The 21,816-nt window shown below is 38.5% G+C and overlaps 1 protein-coding gene across 1 annotated transcript in view; it reads left to right on the forward strand.

Moving 5' to 3' along the window:
- NOL10 (nucleolar protein 10) overlaps nt 1–21,816 on the forward strand; it is a 121,296-nt gene that overhangs the window by 13,552 nt on the left and 85,928 nt on the right. The window contains exons 4-11 of the mRNA XM_002812290.5: nt 1,710–1,787; nt 4,049–4,086; nt 5,913–6,049; nt 8,770–8,835; nt 10,209–10,269; nt 13,966–14,051; nt 17,756–17,834; nt 19,109–19,258. Coding sequence (XP_002812336.2) covers nt 1,710–1,787; nt 4,049–4,086; nt 5,913–6,049; nt 8,770–8,835; nt 10,209–10,269; nt 13,966–14,051; nt 17,756–17,834; nt 19,109–19,258 — 695 coding nt within the window. The remainder of the gene's footprint in view (nt 1–1,709; nt 1,788–4,048; nt 4,087–5,912; nt 6,050–8,769; nt 8,836–10,208; nt 10,270–13,965; nt 14,052–17,755; nt 17,835–19,108; nt 19,259–21,816) is intronic.

Raw genomic sequence — 21,816 nt, forward strand, 5'->3', positions numbered from 1 at the left:
AGGTGGGAGGATCACTGGAGCCCAGGGAGGTTGAGGTTGCAGTGAGCCGTGATTGCACCCCTGTGCTCCAGCCTGGTTGACAGAGTGAGACCCCATTTCAAAAAAGGAAAAAAAAAAAAAAACCACCAAAGAAAACCCCACAAAATAACCTTCTTTTTTTTTTTTAAACAGAATCTTGGGTTTTGATCTATGCCAGAAAACAAAGGACTACCTCATTCTTTTATTTTTAAGATGTCTTTATTGGAAATATGTAACATAAAATATGAAAGTCTCCGAAATTGCACTTCACGGAGATAGACTATCATTGTGAAGTTAGTTCCTCCAACTTTTGCCTTACAAAGTGCCAAAGTTAGGCCAGGCACGGTGGCTCACTCCTGTAATTCCAGCACTTAGGGAGGCGGAGACAGGCAGATCACCTGAACTCACGAGTTCAAGACCAGCCTGGCCAACATGGTGAAACCCCATCTCTACTAAAAATACAAAAATTAGCCAGATGTGGTGGCAGGCACCTGTAATCCCAGCTACTTGGGAAGCTGAGGCAGGAGAATCACTTGAATCCAGGCAGCAGAGGTTGCAGTGAGCCGAGATTACTCCTCTGCACTCCAGCCTGGGCGACAGAGCAAGACCCCATTTCAAAGAAAAAAAAAAAAGAGGCCGGCCTCGATGGCTCATGTCTGTAATCCCAGCACTTTGGGAGGCCAAGGCGGGTGGATCACCTGAGGTCAGGAGTTCGAGACCAGCCTGACCAACATGGTGAAACCCCATCTCTACTAAAAATACAAAAATTAGCTGGGCATCATGGCCTGCACTTGTAATCCCAGCTACTCAGGGGGCTGAGGCAGGAGAATCGCTTGAACCTGGGAGGCGGAGGTTGCAGTGAGCTGGGATCACGCCGTTGCACCCCAGTCTAAACGACAGAAAGAGACTCTGTCTCAAAAAAAAAAAGACAAAGTGCCAAAGTTACCATTTCATTGTACAAAATAGGGATCGTATTATATGGATCATTCTCCAGCACTTGCCTGTGCTCTCCCTGTACTTTTACTTTATAGTACGTTTGGCAGCTTTCCATGTCAGTGGTTACTACAGGTCTGCCTCATCCACTTTATGGGCTATGTAATATTCCCTTGCGTGGATTTATTGTCATTTATTCAACCATTTTCCTGTCAGTGGACATTTTATTGCTTTCAGTTGCTGACCATTTATAAATAATGCTGCAGTGAACATTCTTAATATCTTTGTCAGGCTTATGGATATATTTCTGTGAGTTCAATTTGTGTAAGTTGAAATATAGATTGAAAGTATGGAAACATCATGTATTTTAGGGATTATCCTTCAAAGAAGTTGTATCAATTGTATACTAATCAACAGCAGTATAGGGGAATATTTTACACTTTCACCAACACAGATATTAACCGTTTTTTAATCTTTGCCATTCTGGTGGACAAAACTGTTTCGTTGTTTGCATGTATTTTGTTAGATTACTTGTAAAGTTTCTTAGTTATTTTGTTTGGTTTTCTATGACTTGCTTGTTTAGCTTTTGCTCAGTTTTTCCTTGGGGTGTTTGAGAGGGGCTGCTTTTACATTCCTTTCTTTTGATTTGGTTACAATTAATCCTGCCTGTCTCTGAACAAGAAGTACACTCAATGTATCTGGATGTTTTGACTATGTGAGTATGTCTTTAGGTTTTACATCACATTAATTTTTTGTAGGAACATATAAACCTCGGGTTCGATGTTATGACACCTATCAATTATCCTTGAAGTTTGAAAGGTGTTTAGATTCAGAAGGTGAGTAAAAAGCTAAATTTGAATTCATGAACATGGCTTTTTATGTTTGTCTGCTTTTCTGGTTTTAAAATGAGAACAGTTTGTAATTAGTTTTTTATTGCTGTATAGCAAATTACTGTACTACAATCCTGACGGCTTAAAACGTCCATTTAGTAGCTCACAGTTGTGTAGATCTTAAGTCTGTGCAGGTTCTGTGCTCAGAGAGGGGGTCAGGGTGTTGACCAGGTGGAGCTCTGACTTGGAGGTGCTGGGCAAGAATGTGCTTCCACGTGTTAGTTTGTAGTTCTTTTAGAATTGACTGGCAGCATTTCTGGTTTTCAGAGAATGCACCCTCCCCAACCCCCAAAATAATAAAAAATAAAAAAGAATTTGCTTCCAAATACACTCAAGGTATTGTCAGAATTCAGTTTGTTGTCGTTACAGGATTGGGGTTCCCATTTCCTTCTGGCTGTCAGCTGGGGGCCACTCTAGGCTTCTAGAGGCTGCATGCATTTCTCATCATGCGCTTACCTCCACCTTCAAGCCAGCAACAGCTCATCAGATCCTCCCTGTATTTCTTTTCTTTTATTTATTTATTTATTTATTTATTTATTTATTTATTTATTACTTTTTTAAAGAGATAGGATCTTGTTGCCCAGGCTGGAGTGCTGTGGCATGATCATAGTTTACTATAGCCTTGAACTCCTGGGCTCAAGTGATCCTCCTACCTTAGCCTCCCAAGTAGCTAGAACTACAGATGTGAACCACCATGCCCCACTAATTTTATAATTTTTTGTAGAGATGGAGTCTAGCCATGTTGCCCAGGCCAGTCTCAAGCTCCTGGCCTCAGCCATCCTTTTGCTTTGGTCTCCCAAAGTACTGGGATTCCAGGCATGAGCCACTGCACCCAGCCCCTTGTGTTTTGGATCTCTCTGCCTTTTTCTTCTGCTGCCAGCCAGAGAAACTCTGCTTTTATTTATTTACTTATTTATTTTTTTGAGACAGAGTCTTGCTCTGTTGCCCAGGCTGAAGTGCAGAGGCACGATATTGGCTCACTGTAAACTCCACCTCCCAGATTCAAGTGATTCTCCTGCCTCAGCCTCCTGAGTGGCTGGGATTACAGGCGCACTTACCACACGCAGCTAATTTTGGTATTTTTAGTAGAGACGGGTTTCACCATGTTGGTCAGGCTGGTCTCGAACTCCTGACCTCGTGATCCACCCGCCTCGGCCTCCCAAAGTGCTGGGATTACAGGTGTGGGCCACTGCGCCCAGCTGAAACTCTGCTTTTAAAGGGCTCATATGATTATAAATCTCCCCTTTGCCATAGAATGTAATGTAATCATGGGAGCAATGTCTTATCAATTCACAGTTTCTACCCACACTCTCAAGGGAAGGGGGTTATACGAGGGTAAAGGTCACTGGGGGTTATTCTTAGAATTTTGAATGGCACTGAACTCAAGTTAAAATGGGAAAGTTCAAGTGCTTTTATCAGTTGGCCTAGAATTTGGGATTGAGGGGAAAGGAGTTAATGGGATATATGGTCTGTGGAATTATATGCATAGTCTCCCAACTTGTTTCACCCTTTGTTGTTGTTTTTTTTATTTTTACTTTTTAGAAACAGGATCTTTTTCTGTCACCCAGGCTGGAGTGCAGTGTTATGATCACAGCTCACTGCAGCCTCAACTACCCGGGCTCAAGAGATCCTGCTACCTCCGCCTCCCAAATAGCTGGGATCACAGGCGTGCACCACCATGTCTGGCTAATTTTTTTTCTGTTTTTTTTTTTTCTTTCCCATAGTGATAGGGTCTTACCATATCTTTGTTTATTGAAAACAATAGAAACTCTGTGTGCCATTAATAATGGATATTTTTGGCTCTTTTTGTTTATCAGGTAGACTATGAATGGGTAAAAAATGACTTATCTTTTTTGTTAAGCAACAATTTTTTTGTTCTTTAATGTATATTTGAAAGTCTTTAAAATTATTTTGTTTTCAACATCTCAGAAAGAGTGTCAGAATTTAGAAGTCATTATATTTTGTGAATTTGCTTTCAGTTCTACAAGAAATCTAGTTGATGTGTATTGAGAAATTATGAGGCTTTTAAGTTTTTGTTGGTGTTTTGGGACAATATACTATGACAGTTTTCTTCTTGTTTCACGTAGAGGCAGAAAAAACTGGTATGTGTATAATTTCTGTGTTGAATTAGAATCTTTGCATCAAGTTTGCGTTGTTATTAAGAATATTGATTGATAATTGTATTTTTCCTATTTCTTGTTTTTCAGTTGTCACCTTTGAAATTTTGTCTGATGACTACTCAAAGGTATGTTTTATAGCATTGGTTTGTAGTGACTAGACCCAAGAAATGAGTGAGTGGAATTTATTTTAATGATAAGCAGTTTTATGATATTTTTATTGTTAAACTAAAATGGCTGTGTAGTTCTATTGTTAAACAAAAATGGCTGTGTAGTAAAATGTAACCCATCATTTTTTATTAATATTAATACAGTGATACAGATAGCCTTTGGCTAATCTAATATCAAAGGTAATTTTTCGTATCATATATGAAACCTTATTTATATTTTTAAGAATTGGCAGCAGTCATCTTTTATATCATCCTATATTCTAGATTTGTGATTCTGATTATTACATTTAACCTAGATTTATTTGCCAGGTTGCTTTCATTTTCTTATTTATATGTGAAATGTAAACTAGCAGGGTTGTATGTTTAATTTTTTTTAACTTTGCAAATGGTTGTGGTATATTCTGAAACAGTTCAAAATATAGCTAAGTAGATTTATTTCTTTTTTTTGGTGCCATTAGTCCATCTTTCAACTCTTCTTTTTGGAGACAGGGCCTTGCTCTGTCAACCAGGCTGGAGGGGCAGTGGCGTAATTTCAGCTCACTGCAGCATCAACCTCCCGGGTTCAAGTGATTCTCCTGCCTCTGCCTCCTGAGTAGCTGGGACTACAGGCATGCGCCTCCACGCCTGGCTAATTTTTGTATTTTTAGTAGAGATATGGTTTTACTAGGTTGGCCAGGCTGGTGTCAAACTCTTGACCTCAAGTGATCCGCCTGACTTGGCCTCTCAAAGTGTTGGAATTACAGGCGTGAGCCACTGCCCCCGACCCATCTTTCAACTCTTATAGTCACTTTCAGCAGTTATAAAATTGTCATAAACTCTTGAATTTAAAATGAAACATTTTTATTGATGTCAATGGCATCTTGAAAGAAAATTGAATTTTCTTAGCTGACATGGCTTTATATTTTCAGTTTTGGAAACTATGGGGTACAGCTTATCCTTTTGTCTATGGTATCATTTATTATACGTTTTGGAACATGTAATTTTAGAATGTATTTTCTCTAAATACTGACAAGTTTGCCTTTAAATACCATCTGTTGATGTTTAGGGTACCCCTTTAGTACACTAAAGTCAAATGTATACAAGGAGTTTTTCATAACTTGTGTGATAATGGTGGGATTATTATTATTTTTTGTTTTTTTTATTTTTTGAGACAGAGTTTCACTCTTGTTTCCCAGGCTGGAGTTCAATGGTACAATCTCGGGTCACTGCATCCTCTGCCTCCCGTGTTCAAGCGATTCTCCTAACTCAGCCTCCTGAGTAGCTAGGATTACAGGCATGCGCCACCATGCCCAGCTAATTTTGTATTTTTAGTAGAGACGGGGTTTCTCCATGTTGGTCAGGCTAGACTCAAACTCCCTACCTCAGGTGACCCACCCGCCTCGTCCTCCCACAGTGCTGGGATTACAGGTGTGAGCCACCATGCCCGGCCAGGATTATTTAAATGTGTTCCCAAGTGAAAGAGGGAACTGATCGTTGAGGGTACCATGAGAGTGCTCTATGTTATGACATGCTGGTGCCACATAAATGAAGGGCGTTTGTTTCAAGTCTTTAATTAGTATGTAAGGTTTGCAGAAAAGCTATCAGGATACAGGAGGGCATTAAGGAGCCAATGGAGAGTTTTCATTCTTAATCCCAGTGGAGAGTGTGTGCATGGACATGTGTGTTTAGATACAGAAAGTGAGAGAGAGGTAAGAGTTTTCCTTGGTTTGCCAGTTTTTTAGTGATAATGAAGTAAACACCTAACTAGAAACCTAAGCAAACTAATTTTTTTGTTTTATTTTCAGATTGTCTTCTTACATAATGATAGATACATTGAATTTCATTCGCAATCAGGTTTTTACTACAAAACCAGAATACCAAAGTTCGGGAGAGATTTCTCTTACCACTATCCATCCTGTGACTTGTACTTTGTTGGTGCAAGGTATTGGATCCAGTCCCTTTTTCTCCTTTTCATCTCCTAAAACAACCAACTTCTGTTCCTAAATTTCTTGTACATTTTCTCTGTTTAGATAACTTGCTTTAATAAAAAAGTGATATGTGGCTCTTGTAAAAAAAAAAAAAAAGAAAACAGGATAGGCAAAAAATTCTATTTTCTACATATTGGTTTACTTATAAGTACCATATACTGTTTTAACAACTGTTGTTTTGCTTAATACAATATTTTCTAATGTTAAAAATATCTGTGATAGTTATCTGCCTCATTGGGAAATACTGATGGGAAATGTGTGAGCCTTTTCAGTTTAGCCCGGTTGCCACAATTTATGAGACATAGTATTGTTTTATTTATCTGTTTATCTTCTAGACTTTTGTCTCTACCTTAAGTTTGCTTCATGTCAGTAATCAGTTTCTATCTGATCACTTTGTGATTAATAGGTCATATGTGGTTATGGACTCTAGTTTAAAAAAATTAGGAGAGGGCTTTATTGTTATTATTTTTGGTAATTTGATAGTTTGATTTAATTTGATTTGCATGAAATGACAAAAGCATTTAAAGCATCTTTCATTATGTAGTTGATGTCCTACATTAAACAGTCTGCTAAATTCTGAACAAAAGTTTATTAGCAAATTTTCAAAAATTTAAAAAACAGTTGTTTCAAAACCATTAAGTAGTAAATGTATTTAAGAAACTAATTAGGACAGATGTCATAACTTTAGAACACCACTACCCATGTTTTTTTGTTTTGTTTTGTTTTGTTTTTTTGAGAGGGAGTCTCACTCTGTCACCCAGGCTGGAGTGCAGTGGTACGATCTTGGCTCACTGCAACCTCTGCCTCCCAGGTTCAAGTGATTCTCCTGCCCCAGCCTCCAGAGTAGCTGAGACTATGGGCGCCCACCACCATGCCCAGCTATTTTTGTATTTTTAGTAAAGGCGATGTTTCACCTTGTTGGCCAGGCTGGTCTCGAACTCCTGACCTCAGGTGATCCACCCACCTCAGCCTCCCAAAGTGCTGGGAGTACAGACATGAGCCATGGTGCCCGGCCCTGTTTTTTTTGTTTTGTTTTGTTTTTAACAAAGCAATTAGTGTATCTTTTTGGCTATTAGTATTAGCAATTTATCTACAATATTTAATGAGATAAATTGTTGGTAAAAATTTAGTACAATTTCAATAGAAACATCCCTTTTTATCGCCTGAAAATACAGCAGTATTTGAAGGACTAATTTCTTTAAAGAAGAATAAGACATGATCTTTGCTTTTAAGTTGCTTAAAGTTAAGGTGTATAATTCCTACATGACTGACTCATTTAGGAGTTATATCTTTGGCTTCTGTTAGTATGGTGCTAAATTTGGAGATATACATGTATAATCTAGTTGATAAAATCAGTTTCTTAGCTCTATTGCACAGTATTTGAAAACTTTTTATTCTAAGTACCTTTTTGGTTTTATTATTAGTTTTTTATAAAGATGGGGTCTCACAATATTTCCCAGGCTGGTCTTGAACTCCTGGGCTCAAATGATCCTCTTGCTTTGGCCTCACAAAATGTTGGGATTACAGGTGTGAACTACTGTACCTGGCCTATATTATTATTATTATTATTATTATTATTATTATTATTTGAGATGGAGTCTCGCTCTGTCGCCAGGCTGGAGTGCAGTGGTGTAATCTCCACTCACTGTAACCTCCACCTCCCAGATTCAAGCGATTCTCCTGCCCCAGCCTCCCGAGTAGCTGGGATTACAGGCATGCACCACCACGCGCAGGTAATTTGTGTATTTTTAGTAGAGACAGGGTTTCACCATATTGGCAAGGATGGTCTCGATCTCTTCACCTCGTGATCCGCCCACCTCAGCCTCCCAAAGTGTTGGGATTACAGGCGTGAGCCACCACCACCCAGCCCTGTGTTATTTTTATGGTCATCAAAAGGTAGCATTTGACCAGGTATTTGGCTGGTGGCTATTATGTGTGTGTGTGTATGTGTGTGTGTGTGTGTGTGTGTATATATATATATATATGAAAAATACATAAAATATATATATATACACAAATACATACCCGTTTTAGAAAATTGGGAAAATATAGAAAAGAAAAAATTCAGGCTGGGCACGATGGCTCATGCTTGTAATCCAGCACTTTGGGAGGCTGAGGTGGGCAGATCACCTGAGGTCAGGAGTTCAAGACCAACCTGGCCAACATGGTGAAACCCTGTCTCTACTAAAAATACAAAAAATTAGCTGGATGTAGTGACGGGTGCCTGTGAGCTGAGATTGCGCTATTGCACTCCAGCCTGGGCAATAAGAGCAAAACCCCGTATCAAAAACAAAAAAAACAAAAAAAAGAAAAAATTCAGCCATAATTACACCACCCAAAGAGAATCCTTATTATATTTCCTTCTAGTCCTTTCTTATATACATATGTAGATACATTACATGTACTTTTGGATCTTGTATTCTCCATCTTATTTGTAAATAGTATTCTACGTAATGACTTCATAATATTTCCTTGGCACATGAGTGGTTTAAATCACTTTTATACATGAACAAATTCATAAAGTGGATATTTTTCAGATTTAGAATACATTTTTGTATCAGTTTTACAAAAGAAAGTGATGGCTTATGAGTGATATATATATTTATAAAATTTATATTTACTTAAAGTTTCATTGTAGCTTAGCAGGTTTTTAACTTACTTTATTACTTTACAGTTCTGAAGTTTATAGGTTAAACTTAGAACAAGGACGATACCTAAATCCTCTACAAACTGATGCTGCGTGAGTATTGTTTTAGTAATTCTGCTATATACATTTTGACCAGGAGGTGGAGCCAGATGCTCAGTTTGTTAACAAGTAACATAAAATATTGCAATTAAGCAAAACTCCCAGCAACTTAGTTAAAAAGTACTGTTGAATTTATTCTTAGACAGAAAATTCACTGAAAGATATGGTGATTACTATAAAAATAAATAAAAGCTTTTTTTCATCTACTCAACTTTAAGTCAGTTAAAAATACACAGTTTATTATTATTACCTGTAGTGTTCTTTAAATTTACATTCATGGTTTTGTTTTGTGATATTTTCTCCTGTGGAGAAATTTTGAATTAATTTGGAGTGCCATTTTTAAATTTTTATGCTTTGCTAGTGGACATTTAAGGTTTTTAAAGGTTTCCTTTTATCATATGTTATAGTCTACACATATGTATTATGCAGCAAAAATTTTTAGGAATGAATCCATCATCATCATCATCACAACAAATAATAGTGATAAACACAGTAGGAAAGCACTTTGTGCCAGGTGTTATTCAGTCATTTTACCTTTATTAACTCATTTTAAACAGAACAGATTTTTGTGGTAAGTACCATTTTACAGATAGGGCAGCTGAGGCTCAGAGAGGTAAGTAGTTTGCCCAAGGCCACACAACTAGTCAAGGGTGGAAGCTGGATTACTTCACACTGTGTATATGAAGAGCTTGCTGAATTTTTCTTATTGCTTTGAGAGGATTTTTAAAGGTTAGGTGAACATGTTGTGATAAGAACCAACTAAACTCCAATTTTTTTTATTTCACACTGGCTAGAAATGCTTTTATTTTTATTTAAAAAAAAACTTGTAGTAGTAACTTCACAAATGCATTATATTGAGTGTCCTCTGTACTCCAGATACTGCTGAACACTTTGCAGTCTTTTTCATTTAATCCCCATAACAACCCCCTGAGGTAGGTGAAATATCCATTTTACAGAGCAAGAAAATGAGACTTAGAATTATGTGCCCAGGACAAGTCTGTCAAGGCTCAGGATTGTCATGGTGATAGCGTGTGTTCTTTTAAGAATGGTACCTGCCTTGGAAGAAAATACCTTGAAAAAGAGAGTGACCCTTTCTTCTCATGGTAGTGGAATAGTATTTCAGAAGGAAGTCCTTCCTTGTTTGTCACCTAGCAGGTAGAGTATCACCCTGGGGATCAGAAACTCCAGTGACTGAGCCAAGCACTTAACCCTTTCATACCTTGGTGTTTTCCATTTGCAGATTAGTAAGAGAGAATCTGTGTGTCTTCTTTCTCCTCAGAATTTGGGTTGACTGTTTATTTATTTAATATTCCTTCCCTACTAAAGTGGGTGCTAACTAATTCTTTCTTACTGCTTTCCTGTGTTAGGGAGAATAATGTTTGTGACATAAATTCAGTGCATGGCTTGTTTGCCACAGGAACCATAGAGGTAAGCATATGTTGACTTTATTTTTTAGAATATTTGTTTTATATTTGATTGGAATTTTTATTTGAAGACTGAGTTGCTTGATTCCTTAGAGTAGGATGATAATGAGGTGATAGCTTGAACATCCTGTAGGGTAGCATTCAGTAAATATTGAGATGAATGTACACAACATTTTTCTTTTAAATGATAATATCTTTGAATCGATGTCCTTCACACTTACCAATAATTTTTTGTAGATTTGCATTTTTCACTTGAAACAATGATAAATATTCATAGTTTTAAAAAATGCAAATATGTCAGAAGCATGTAATTTTAAAAAGTGCCCTTTTATACCTTCCAAGTCACCAAATCCTACACCCCAGAGGTAACACTTGAATGGTTTGGAGTAGTATCCTTCCAGATTTTTTCCTAAGTGCTATATGCCAATATGCATATGTGTACATACATATTTTTTAAAGTGGTTTACCAAACTGAAATTGTTTTCTACTGTAGTTCTCCATTTGCTTTTTTTTTTAAGACATAACAGCATATAATATACATCTTATTGGTATTTATAATTACTTACAATGCTAAACTAATTAAAAAAAAATTTACAGGCCAGGCACAGTGGCTCACTAATCCTAGCACTTTGGGAGGCCAAGGCAGGCAGATCACTTGAGATCAGGAGTTTGAGACCAGCCTGGCCAATATGGCGAAACACCGTCTCTACTAAAAATACAAAAATTAGCCGTGTGTGGTGGCACACACCTGTAATACCAGCTACTTGGGAGGCTGAGGCAGGAGGGGCGGAGGTTGCAGTGAACGAAGATTGGGCTACTGCACTCCCGCCTGGGTGACAGAGCGAGACTCCGTCTCAAAAAAAAATGATGGTTTACAGATAGCATTCTGTTGTTTGTACTATAATTTATTAAACCAGTTTCATATGGATGCAATTAATGGTTTTTTTTTTTTACTCAAATTATTTTTATGTTGAGAGATTAATGCAGCCACAAAAAAGAATGAAAGCATGTTCTTTGCAGCAACATGGATACAGCTGGAGGCTGTTACCCTAAGTGAATTAAGACAGGAACAGAAAACCAAATACTGCATGTTCTCACTTACGAGTGGGAGCTAACCATTGGGTGCTCATGGCCATAAAGATGACAACACTAGACACTGGGGATTACTGGATGGGGAAGGGAGGGAGGGAGGCAAGGGTTGAAAACTAACTGTTGGCTACTGTGCTCACTGCCTGGGTGACGGGATCAGTCATACTGCAAACCTCAGCATTATGCAATATACCAGTGTAACAAACCTGCACGTACCCCCAGAGTCTAACATAGAAGCTGAAGTTGTATTTTAAAAAAAGATTAATATTTGAAATGGGACACTGAGTTTGATCTGACAGATATTATGTAAAACTATGTTGAATGTGTTTGAATACTGTTATGTCTAAATCAAGCTTTCTCTTGGTAGTCAGGTTACTTGAGATTATCAAGGGGAAATTTTACAAGAGTTTCTCTGAGAAAATAGTTTTTAGGGTCCTTACAGGGCAGTCTAGGCTAGACACCAGGCAATGTGCTCTCTAAGAGAAGTTATGTATTAGAACGTGCTGCTCTTCCAGCAGCTGGTTTAAGACCAGCCTAGGACATGTTGAAGGGGTAGGAGGTAGGGATGCCCAAAGACTGGGCTTCCTGAAATTCCTTGATTATTAGCAGCTTGCAGTTTCATAAGCATAGTCAGATCAGGCTTAACAAATTCATTTTACATTGATTTTGATATTATATCTCAGATTTTAGTTTCTTCTTTAGTTCTTAGTTATCATAATATTGTTGTCAAACTAAATGTTTGCATTTTGTGCTTTTTGAAGTGCCTAAGAGTGGAGGTTTTACAATGGAAATATTCAAATTTAGGTAATAGAAAATCAGTGTGCTTAAAAATACATTTTGTATTTACGCTGGAAGTTATCTGCATACCCATTTTGTGTTTTTGGAACTCAGCTTTTCTTTTTTATGTCCATAAAGTTTATTAACTCATTTTCAGAAGACACAGAAGACTAGACCATTTGGAATTACCTGCTGTAGTTTAAAAAGGTTTCCCTTCCTTTATTCAGCTTTGCAACATACATACTTGTAATAATATTAAAAGATTAATGAGGTCAGAACCTCCTAAGTATATTCAAGGTTTTGCTTTTAAGGTAGTTAATATATTAAACAGTCTTAAAACACCTTTGTTTATGTTTTTGTTTTGTCATTACAAAATCAAATGATAGACAAGAATACAAAGTGAAAAGTGTAATTCCCTTCCGCCCTGTCCTATTCCTGTTTCCTTAGGTAAACATTGTTAATAATTTGCTCTGTATCCTCTCAGGTTTTTCTGTTTGCACAAGCATTTTTTTAAAAACACAAATGATGGCTAGGTATGGTGGCTCACATCTGTCATCCCAGCTCTTTGGAAGTGCGAGTGGGTGGAACGCTTGAGTCCAGGAGTTCGAGACCAGCCTGGGCAACATGGCAACACCTCTTCTCTACCAGTAATCCAAAAATTAGACAGACGTGGTGCGTATCATAGACGCAGCTACTGGGGAAGCTGAGGTGAGAGGATGGATTGAGCCCACAAGGTGGAGGCTGCAATACGCTGTGATTGTGCTCTGCACTCCAGCTGAGCGACTGAACAAGACCTTGTCTCAAACACACAAACAACAACCCCTCATTTAAAAAAATAAATTGCTTTTTTGTGGACACAATTCTAGTACATATATATTCACATCATTCTTCGTAATGGCTAATATTCAGTTTAAATGGACGTACTACAGTTTCTCCATTCTGTTTTTTTTGAGACGGAGTCTTGCTTTGTTTCCCAGGCTGGACTCGGCTCACTGCAATGTCCCAGATTCAAGTGATTCTCTTGCCTCAGGCTCCCGAGTAGCTGGGACTACAAGCGCCCGCCACCACGCCCGGCTAATTTTTTGTATTTTTTAGTAGAGACGGGGTTTCACTGTGTTAGCCAGGATGATCTCGATCTCCTGACCTTGTGATCTGCCCATCTTGGCCTCCCAAAGTGCTGGGATTACAGGTGTGGCCACCGTGCCTGGCCGGGATTCTTCTTTTCATTAAAAAAAAAATTTTCCCCAGCTTTTTATTTTTAAAAAGTTCACATCTTTGTAAAAGTTTAGTGATAACATATATATTTTGCATTTTCTTTTCCTATAAAAATGTACATGTATTAAAAATGTTTTTTGAACCTTTCGAAAATAAGTTGCAGACATTATGATATTTCTTCCCTAAATACTTTAAAATGGATTTCTTAAAAATAAGGACTTTTTCTGTGAAATAAACAATGTGGTTTATTTTTGTATGTGTTTTAAGGATTTCTTAGCAGCTTTTTTTTTTTTTTTTGAGACGGAGTCTCGCTCTGTCGCTCAGACTGGTGTGCAGTGGCACAATCTCGGCTCACTGCAACCTCTACCTCCCGGGTTCAAGCAGTTCTTCTGCCTTAGCCTCCCAAGTAGCTGGGATTACAGGCGTGCCCCACATACCCAGCTAATTTTTTGTATTTTTAGTAGAAGCGGGGTTTCGCCGTGTTAGTCAGACTGGTCTCAAACTCCTGGCTTCAGGTGATCAGCCCACCTCGGCCTCCCAAAGTACTGGGATTACAGGCATGAGCCACCATGCCCGGCCTTCTACAGCTTTTATTTAAAATTGTTTTTCATTTGCTTAGGGTAGAGTGGAGTGCTGGGACCCAAGAACTCGAAACAGAGTTGGCCTGTTAGACTGTGCCTTAAACAGTGTCACAGCAGATTCAGAGTAAGTAGAAATTAATTTGCAATGTAAATGTTCATCAACTTTTAATTTAAGTAATGTATCTATATTAAATTCAAATAAATTGCTACAGGATATCTGAAATTGTACTTTCCATGATTGTTTTTCATAAAGATCCTCTCCTATAAAAGCTCACTAGTGAGTAAGCCAGATGGAATTTCTTTCCAAAATACTATACAGAAGGCCTTATTTCTTTAGTTGCTGTACAATTTTATTAAAACAATTACACTACAGGAATTTATATTCCAATTTTGTAGAATCTAGTGATAGAACCAGGAGTCCACCACAAAGTCCACAGAGGTGTGCTTTGAATTCTAAGGTGGAAGGAAGCAAGTGTTTTTTAAATATTTTCTTGTTCCTGTTTGCCTAATTTCTACATTTAACACAATCAGAAGAGTTTTCACCATTATACATCCATTTACAGTTTTATGATTATTTCCTGGAAAAAGATACCTAGAACCTGAATTTCTGGATTAAATAGCATACATATTTTGAAGGTTTTTGGTACATTGCTAAATTTCTGCCCTGCAGAAAACATAACCTCAGGTTAAATGTCTGCCTGCATGCCCAGAGCATACATTGCTCGCTTTCCTCAGCCTGGGACGTCCATCACAGCACTGCTAATAATAAGTCTTAGAAAGAGCCTGAGGATATTGATTAAATAAAGCTTAGTAGAAATAATAGCTGGCTGACAGTGCTTTCTATTTGCCAGGTACTGGGTCTAAGTTCTTTATATATATTAACTTATTTAATATGACAGCCCTTTGCTATAGGCACTGTTATTGTATTTATTTTACAGAGAAGAAAAATATTCGTCAATGGCATACATGTTATTCAGCCTTTAGGAATTATGTTGCAGAAGCATATTTATTACTAGGAAAAGGTGGTCCAAATGCGCCTGTCAATGGAAAAGCGAGCCATATTGTTGCCTATAGAGTGTTACCACATTGTTATCAGAAAAACAGTGAACACAAGTATAGTCATAGGAAGAAGGCTGGGTGTATACCAGAATGTAAAAACTAGGGTTTGTTTGTTTGTTTTCTGATTTGGTTTTAAGTAATTTTATTTTTTAATTTTTTTTTTAGTGCTTAGCTTTTTTGTTTTTGTTTTCCCTACAAACCTTAGAAGCTGTCACTTCTAGGTGGAGCCAATACAATATGAGAAAGCCGTAAGTGTGTGTTGGTTAGGGGAAGCAGGCTGTCATTATTTGCAGATGATATAAGTTTCTCTGCCTGAGAATCTCAGGGGAGTAACTGAAAATCTATAAGAACTAATATAGACCAGACACGGTGGCTCGTGCCTGTAATCCCAGCACTTTGAAAGGCCGAAGCTGGAGGATCACTTGAGGTTAGGAGTTCAAGACTAGCCTGGCCAACATGGTGAAACCCTATCTCTACTAAAAATACAAAATTAGCTGGGCGTGGTGGCGCATGCCTGTAATTCCAAGTACTTGGGAGGCTGAGGCAGGAGAATCGCCTGAACCCGGGAGGCGGAGGTTGCAGTGAGTCGAGATCGCCCCACTGTACTCCAGCCTGGGCAACAGAGCAAGACTCCATCTCAAAAATAAATAAATAAATAGGCTGGGCACGGTGGCTCATGCCTGTAATCTCAGCACTTTGGGAGGCTGAAGCAGGTGGATTACCTGAGGTCGGGAGTTTGAGACCAGCCTGACCAACATGGAGAAACCCTGTCTCTAATAAAAATACAAAATTAGCTGGGCATGGTGGCGCATGCCTGTAATCCCAAGTACTTGGGAGGCTGAGGCAGGAGAATCACTTGAACCCAGGAGGCGGAGGTTGCAGTGAACCGAGATCATGCCATTGCACTCCAACCTGGGCAACAAGAGCAAAACTCCATCACAAACAAACAAACAAATAAATAAAGTGTTACCACATTGTTATCAGAAAAACAATGAACACAAACATAGTCATAGAAGGCTGGATATATACCCGAGTGTTAAAACCAGGGTTTTTTTTTCTGATTTGGTTTTAGGTAATTTTACTTTTTTTTTTTTTTTAATGCTTTGCTTTTTTTTGTTTGTTTTCCCTACAAACCTCATAAGCTGTCATTTCTAGGTGGAACCAACACAATATGAGAAGGCAATAAGTGTTACTGTTGGATAGGGGAAGCAAGCTGTCATTTCCAGATGACATAAGTTTCTGTGCCTGAGAAACTCAGGAGAATAACTGAAAATCTGTAAGAACTAATATAACAGTTAAATAAATTGGTTATAAAATGTTCAAAAATCAGTGACCTTGTTATTTATTAGCACTATCCAGTTAAAAAGGTTATAAATGGAAAAACATTCTAATAACAACAAAATTTGTAAAACTCAATAAGAACATATATGGGCCAGGTGTGGTGGCTCACACCTGTAATCTCAGCACTTTGGGAGGCCAAGGCGGGCAGATCACTTGAGGTCAGGAGTTCAATACCAGCCTGGGCAACATGGTGAAACCCATCTCTACAAAAAAATAAAAAATTAGCTGGGAGTGGCAGCGCACATCTGTAGTCCGAGCTACGCAGGAGAATAGCTTGAACCGGAAGGTGAAGGTTGCAGTGAGCCGAGATCATGCCACTGCACTCCAGCCTGGGCGACGGGAGTTAAACCCTGTCTCCAAAAAAAAATATGAAGAAAGTGACAAAGGAATAAGTAGAGAAATATATCACTGTATTGAAAGAAGTGATTAAGTATAATTTGAAGAGTGAGTGACTAAAGTTGCTGTGCATATGAGGCTTCGAGGTTCCCACAGGTGCCCCAGCGCAGTTACAGGCTCAGGCTCTAGGTGGCAGAAGAGACCTGATGATGCTGACAGCCAACAGCCAGGACTCTAGGTCCTGGGCCAAGGGCATGTGGATGATAGGATTGATAGCAATATTGTCCACTTCTGACTCATCGCCTAGCACTCTTTCCACTGGAGGTCATTGCTTTTGGTGCTGATTGGCTTGGTTGGTATGTGAGAAGCATATTCTAGAGTCGTGGCCATAGCATTCACTCTGTCTTTGGTACTTTCAGAGGCTCTAGGGTCCCCATTTGAGGATTCGTCTTTTATTTTAGCTGAACTTGGCTAATTTTAAAGTGGAAATGGTGTACCCATGTCCAAACAAAACTATTTCTTCTTAAGTATAAAAGGGGATGTTTCTATAAATGCCTTATTCTGGCTTAATTAAAATGGAAGAAAGAAGTAGATTACATTTTGTATATAAAGTATAACTTTATTTTGATAATGAAAGTTTGAATACAATTACCATTTACTTACTATTTTTGAGACAGGGTCTTGCTCTGTTGTCCCAGTTGGAGCGCAGTAGAATGATCACAGCTCACTGCAGCCTTGACCTCCCAGGCTCAAGCAATCTCTTGCCTCAGCCACCCAAGTAGCTGGGACAACAGGTGTGTGCCACCACAACTGGCTATTTTTTTTTTTATTAATTTTTTGAAGAGATGGTGTCTCACTGTGTTACCCAAGCTGGTCTTGAATTCTTGGCCTCAAGAAATCCTCCCAACTCAGCCTCCCTAAGTGCTGGGATTACAGGTGTGAGTTATCTACCAGGCTGCAGTTACCTTTTAAACAGAAGGCTAGAAATGTGATTTCCCCCCATTAGATTTGAAGCGAAGACTAATAATGAACTTGTTACTTGGAAGGAGGTTTGGCCGTATATTCATGAAGCATGAATATTTTGCTTTTCAGGATAAACAGTTTACCAACAATCTCGGCTTTGAAATTTAATGGTGCCTTGACCATGGCAGTTGGAACAACCACAGGGCAGGTAAATATGTTTAATTTGGAAACTTCACATGTAAGTTGGTATTTCAGTGGTATGTGTATGTGTCATGAGAAATACACTGCAGGAACAGAAAATGAGACCAGACCAGAGGGTATGCCAGGATGCTGGATTCTTCCACACCTTGAGAAATCTTGACTCTTGCCTTGGTCAGTCTGCGGTGCTGTGGACTTAGAGCTGCAGTGGGACAGGCCTGCACCACCACACCTGGCTAATTTTTTGACTTTTTGTAGAGACAGGTCTCACTATGTTGCCCAAGCTGGTCTTGAATTCCTGGACTCAGGCGATCCCCCCACCTTGGCCTCACAAAGTGTGGGGATTACGGGTGTGAGCCACCGGGCTTGGCCATAGGTATTCTCTTGTTAGTGGTTTGGAACAGCATTTTTCAGAGTCTATGCAACAGAATTCTGTGGTCAGACAGTCTTGGGAGTCTGCCAGACTTTTACTCTTGAAGATTGACAGTGGGTTTCAATACTTTTTTAATGAAGGCTCTCAGGAATTCTTGCACACAAGAAATATGTTTAATAAATATTTCCAAAATTTGTGTGTTCAAGGAACTTTTTTTTTTTTTTTTAATATAGCATCATTAACTACAGCACATGCCATGAGTGGTCAGCAGAACATGCATTAGTAGTGCTAGTCTGAGTAGTATTTCTTTCTTTCCTTCAAGGCAGAGCCTGTACACTTGCCTCCTACAAGAGGTCTGAAACCCTGCCTTGGAAGATTTACTTTCTTTGTCATCATGGGCTAGAGGGCATCTGTCACCTGGGACTTAATCCTAGGGGAGCTTTCCCAGGCTTCCTTGCCTCTAATGACAGGGGTCCGAAGAGATTTCCCCTTCTCCCAAGAAGTCATAGCCTTGTCACCACCATCTGTCTTGAATCTACTAGGACTGTTCCTAATTATGTCTTTCATTTTTGTTTATATCTGTTGCTATGACACTGCCTGGTACATAGGCCCTTGGTATGTATTTGTTGAACAAATTAAATTCTTATGGGCTTTCATTTTTTGTTCCTTTCTTAGTATGTTCAGTAGCTCTTACAAATTACTCTTGGGGTTGAATTCATAAAGTGTGTACTCTAAGGATTATTTAAGAGATCTTTCTGGAAAGAATCTCAAATCTCAGCACCTTGAGTAAGGGTGCTCGTTGTGTTCATAACAAAGTAATGAAGCAAATGGCTGCCATTATTCTCACTTATAAATATTTCCTTTGAAGATAAAATGTATAGTTTGTTTAAACAGAAATTTTTTTTTTTCAGGTTTTATTATATGACCTTCGATCTGATAAGCCATTGCTAGTTAAAGATCACCAGTATGGGCTGCCCATTAAGTCCATTCATTTCCAGGATTCATTAGATCTGATTTTGTCTGCTGACTCTCGAATTGTCAAGATGTGGAATAAGAACTCCGTATGTATTTTTGGTTGAAATTACTTGCTTCTTTATTTGCGGGTGTTCCAAATGATCCTTTCCTCTCCATTGCCTTTTTTATGTGGGTTATTGAGAAAGAGATGCTGAATATACATTTGGGAACTTAGCGGGAGGTCGGTTACTTTTGGATAGATAATATCCATATTTAGATAAGATACTCATGATTGCTTTCTTTCTGTTAAGAAATTTTCTGATTATCTAGAATTGGCATGCATTTTAGATGTTAAGTTAGGTAGAGAGAAAATCATGGTTTACAAGAGTTGATCTATGACCCGAGAAACCCCCTAGATATTGAGATTCCCTCACAGACGTAGGAAAAGTCTTAAGAGCTACTAATTATCCTTCCATGCATGTTGGTATTATTACATATCTCGAATTCATACTTTTCCTTTTTTTTTTTTTTTTTGAGACAGAGTTTTGCTCTGTCGCCCAGGCTGGAGGGCAGTGCCATGATCTCAGCTCACTGTAACCTCCGCCTCCCGGTTTCAAGCAATTCTTGTGCCTTAGCCTCAGAGTAGCTGTGATTACAGGTGTGCGCCACCATGCCCAGCTAATTTTTGTATTTTTAGTAGCGATGGGGTTTCATCATGTTGGCCAGTCTGGTCTTGAACTCCTGGCCTCAAATGATCCGCCTGCCTTGACCTCCTAAAGTGCTAGGATTACAGGCAAGAGCCACCTCACCTGGCCTTAAAAGCTATATTTCTTAAGAATATTTTGATAGTCGTTCTCCTCAGCTCTAAATGTCATTTGAAATGTAACAAAATCCTACATTGCTGGTTTTAATCTGTCTTCTGCTTTTCATTTTTCATTTTAAAACCTAAGTATTTTGAGAGAATAGTAAAAAGTTGATCAAATAAATGGGAAAAATGCATTCAGTATAGCTATGTTTTTAAGAGTTCTTTGCATTTAATTCATTAGAAACTTAGCATTTTTAGTTTAAAAACAGATCACTTTTAAAAAATTCCTATTTGTGATGAAGTTGGGTGGACGGTGCATCAGCGTGAGCAGTTTGTGCCTAAGCACAAGTGCCCGTCTATTCCATGGGGGCTGCCTGTGCTCAGGCACACATGCTACAGGCAGCCCCTCGCAGTTCAGCTGCCTGTTGAATCTCTGGCTTTCTGGGCTGTTACTTTGGTTTTTTAAATTTCATTTTGTTAATTCCTGAAGTATGGATCTTACTTGGCTTCTTTTCCTTTTTTCTCTGATCTGTCCTGGAGACCAGAAGTGTGTTCTACATTCCTGAGGCCCTCACCTAATTCATAGGTTCTGGTGACTTTGTTTATGTTACAGAGAACATAAAGAAAAAGACAGGCTTTCAGTCTTTCTAAATTCTTGGAAGAATTGCCCTGATGATTGCCCAGGAAGTGTCTATGCTGTCTGCTTTGTTGGCTTTGAGTCTGAAGGATTTTGAGGGCTTTTTTAAGGAAGATTCATGATCTTAGACCAGAACTTTCTCTGCTCTTTTTCTGTCAATTCAAACTAATTGACATTAAAACAATGTTTATTTTTAGTACTACAAATGCATGTTTTTATTCTTAAAAATTCATAAAACACTGGTAAAGTAGAAGTTATTTATCCTTGACCTGGCTTTCATCCAACCAAAGGGAAAGACTGTTAGCAATCTGGATGTATCTTTCCAGACCCTTTAACTTCTGCAGAGTTTCCATCGTGTGGATTATTATCACCTTTGACACCTTTTTGTCGTTGTTGTTCCATGCCATTATAATTCCTTTCCCTTTGCTTCCTGGTTTCCCCTCTTTTCCTTCCTCTTTCAGTAGGAACTTGAGAAGAACAGGAGGTAGCTGTGTGAATTTGACTGTTAGTCTTGGGTTAGGACTTGGCCGTGTTCTTTATCAGACACAAACCATCTTGTCTGTGCTCTAACACTGCTCTTTTTCGCCGTGGGCACTCGGTCCATCCTAGTGTCAGACTTCTCATAATGAGTTACAAATGCAAGAGCTGGCAGAAATTTTCAACATCACTTCTTGAAATCATCACACTGTAATTGCTACAGTAAATTTTATTTTGGCATTTTTTTTTGTTTCTTATGACTAAAGACTTCCTCTTGACTAACACCCACATTACTTGGTTTTGCCTGACTTGCTTGCCTTGTTTATCTTTCTCATCACCTTTTTCCACACCCACCTTCTTAGCATCTTTTTCTTTTACTTTCCTTCTCTTAATTTTTAAAAGATAAAACACTTTTCCCCCGACACTTAAAATAGAAATGGTTTAGCCCTAACTACATAGTAACTAACACTTAAGTATTTGTAGGATTTCATTTTGTATTTCATATCCATTGTCTCACTTGATCCTCCTGGAAACCTTGCGGTGCAGGCATGGCAGTGTTGTCCTCATTTTCCATGCTGGCCATCTCTCTCCTCTGATTGGTTTTTCTTTTCTTTTCCTTTCTTTCCTTTTCTTTCCTTTCCTTTCTTTTCTTTCTTTTCTTTCCTTTCTTCCTTCCTTTCTTTCTTTTCTTTCCTTTCTTTTCTTCCTTTCTTTCTGTTTTTTTTTTTTGGACGGATTCTCACTCT

This window comes from Pongo abelii, chromosome 12 (genome assembly GCF_028885655.2).
Source record: "Pongo abelii isolate AG06213 chromosome 12, NHGRI_mPonAbe1-v2.0_pri, whole genome shotgun sequence".
Taxonomy (NCBI): Eukaryota; Metazoa; Chordata; class Mammalia; order Primates; family Hominidae; genus Pongo; species Pongo abelii.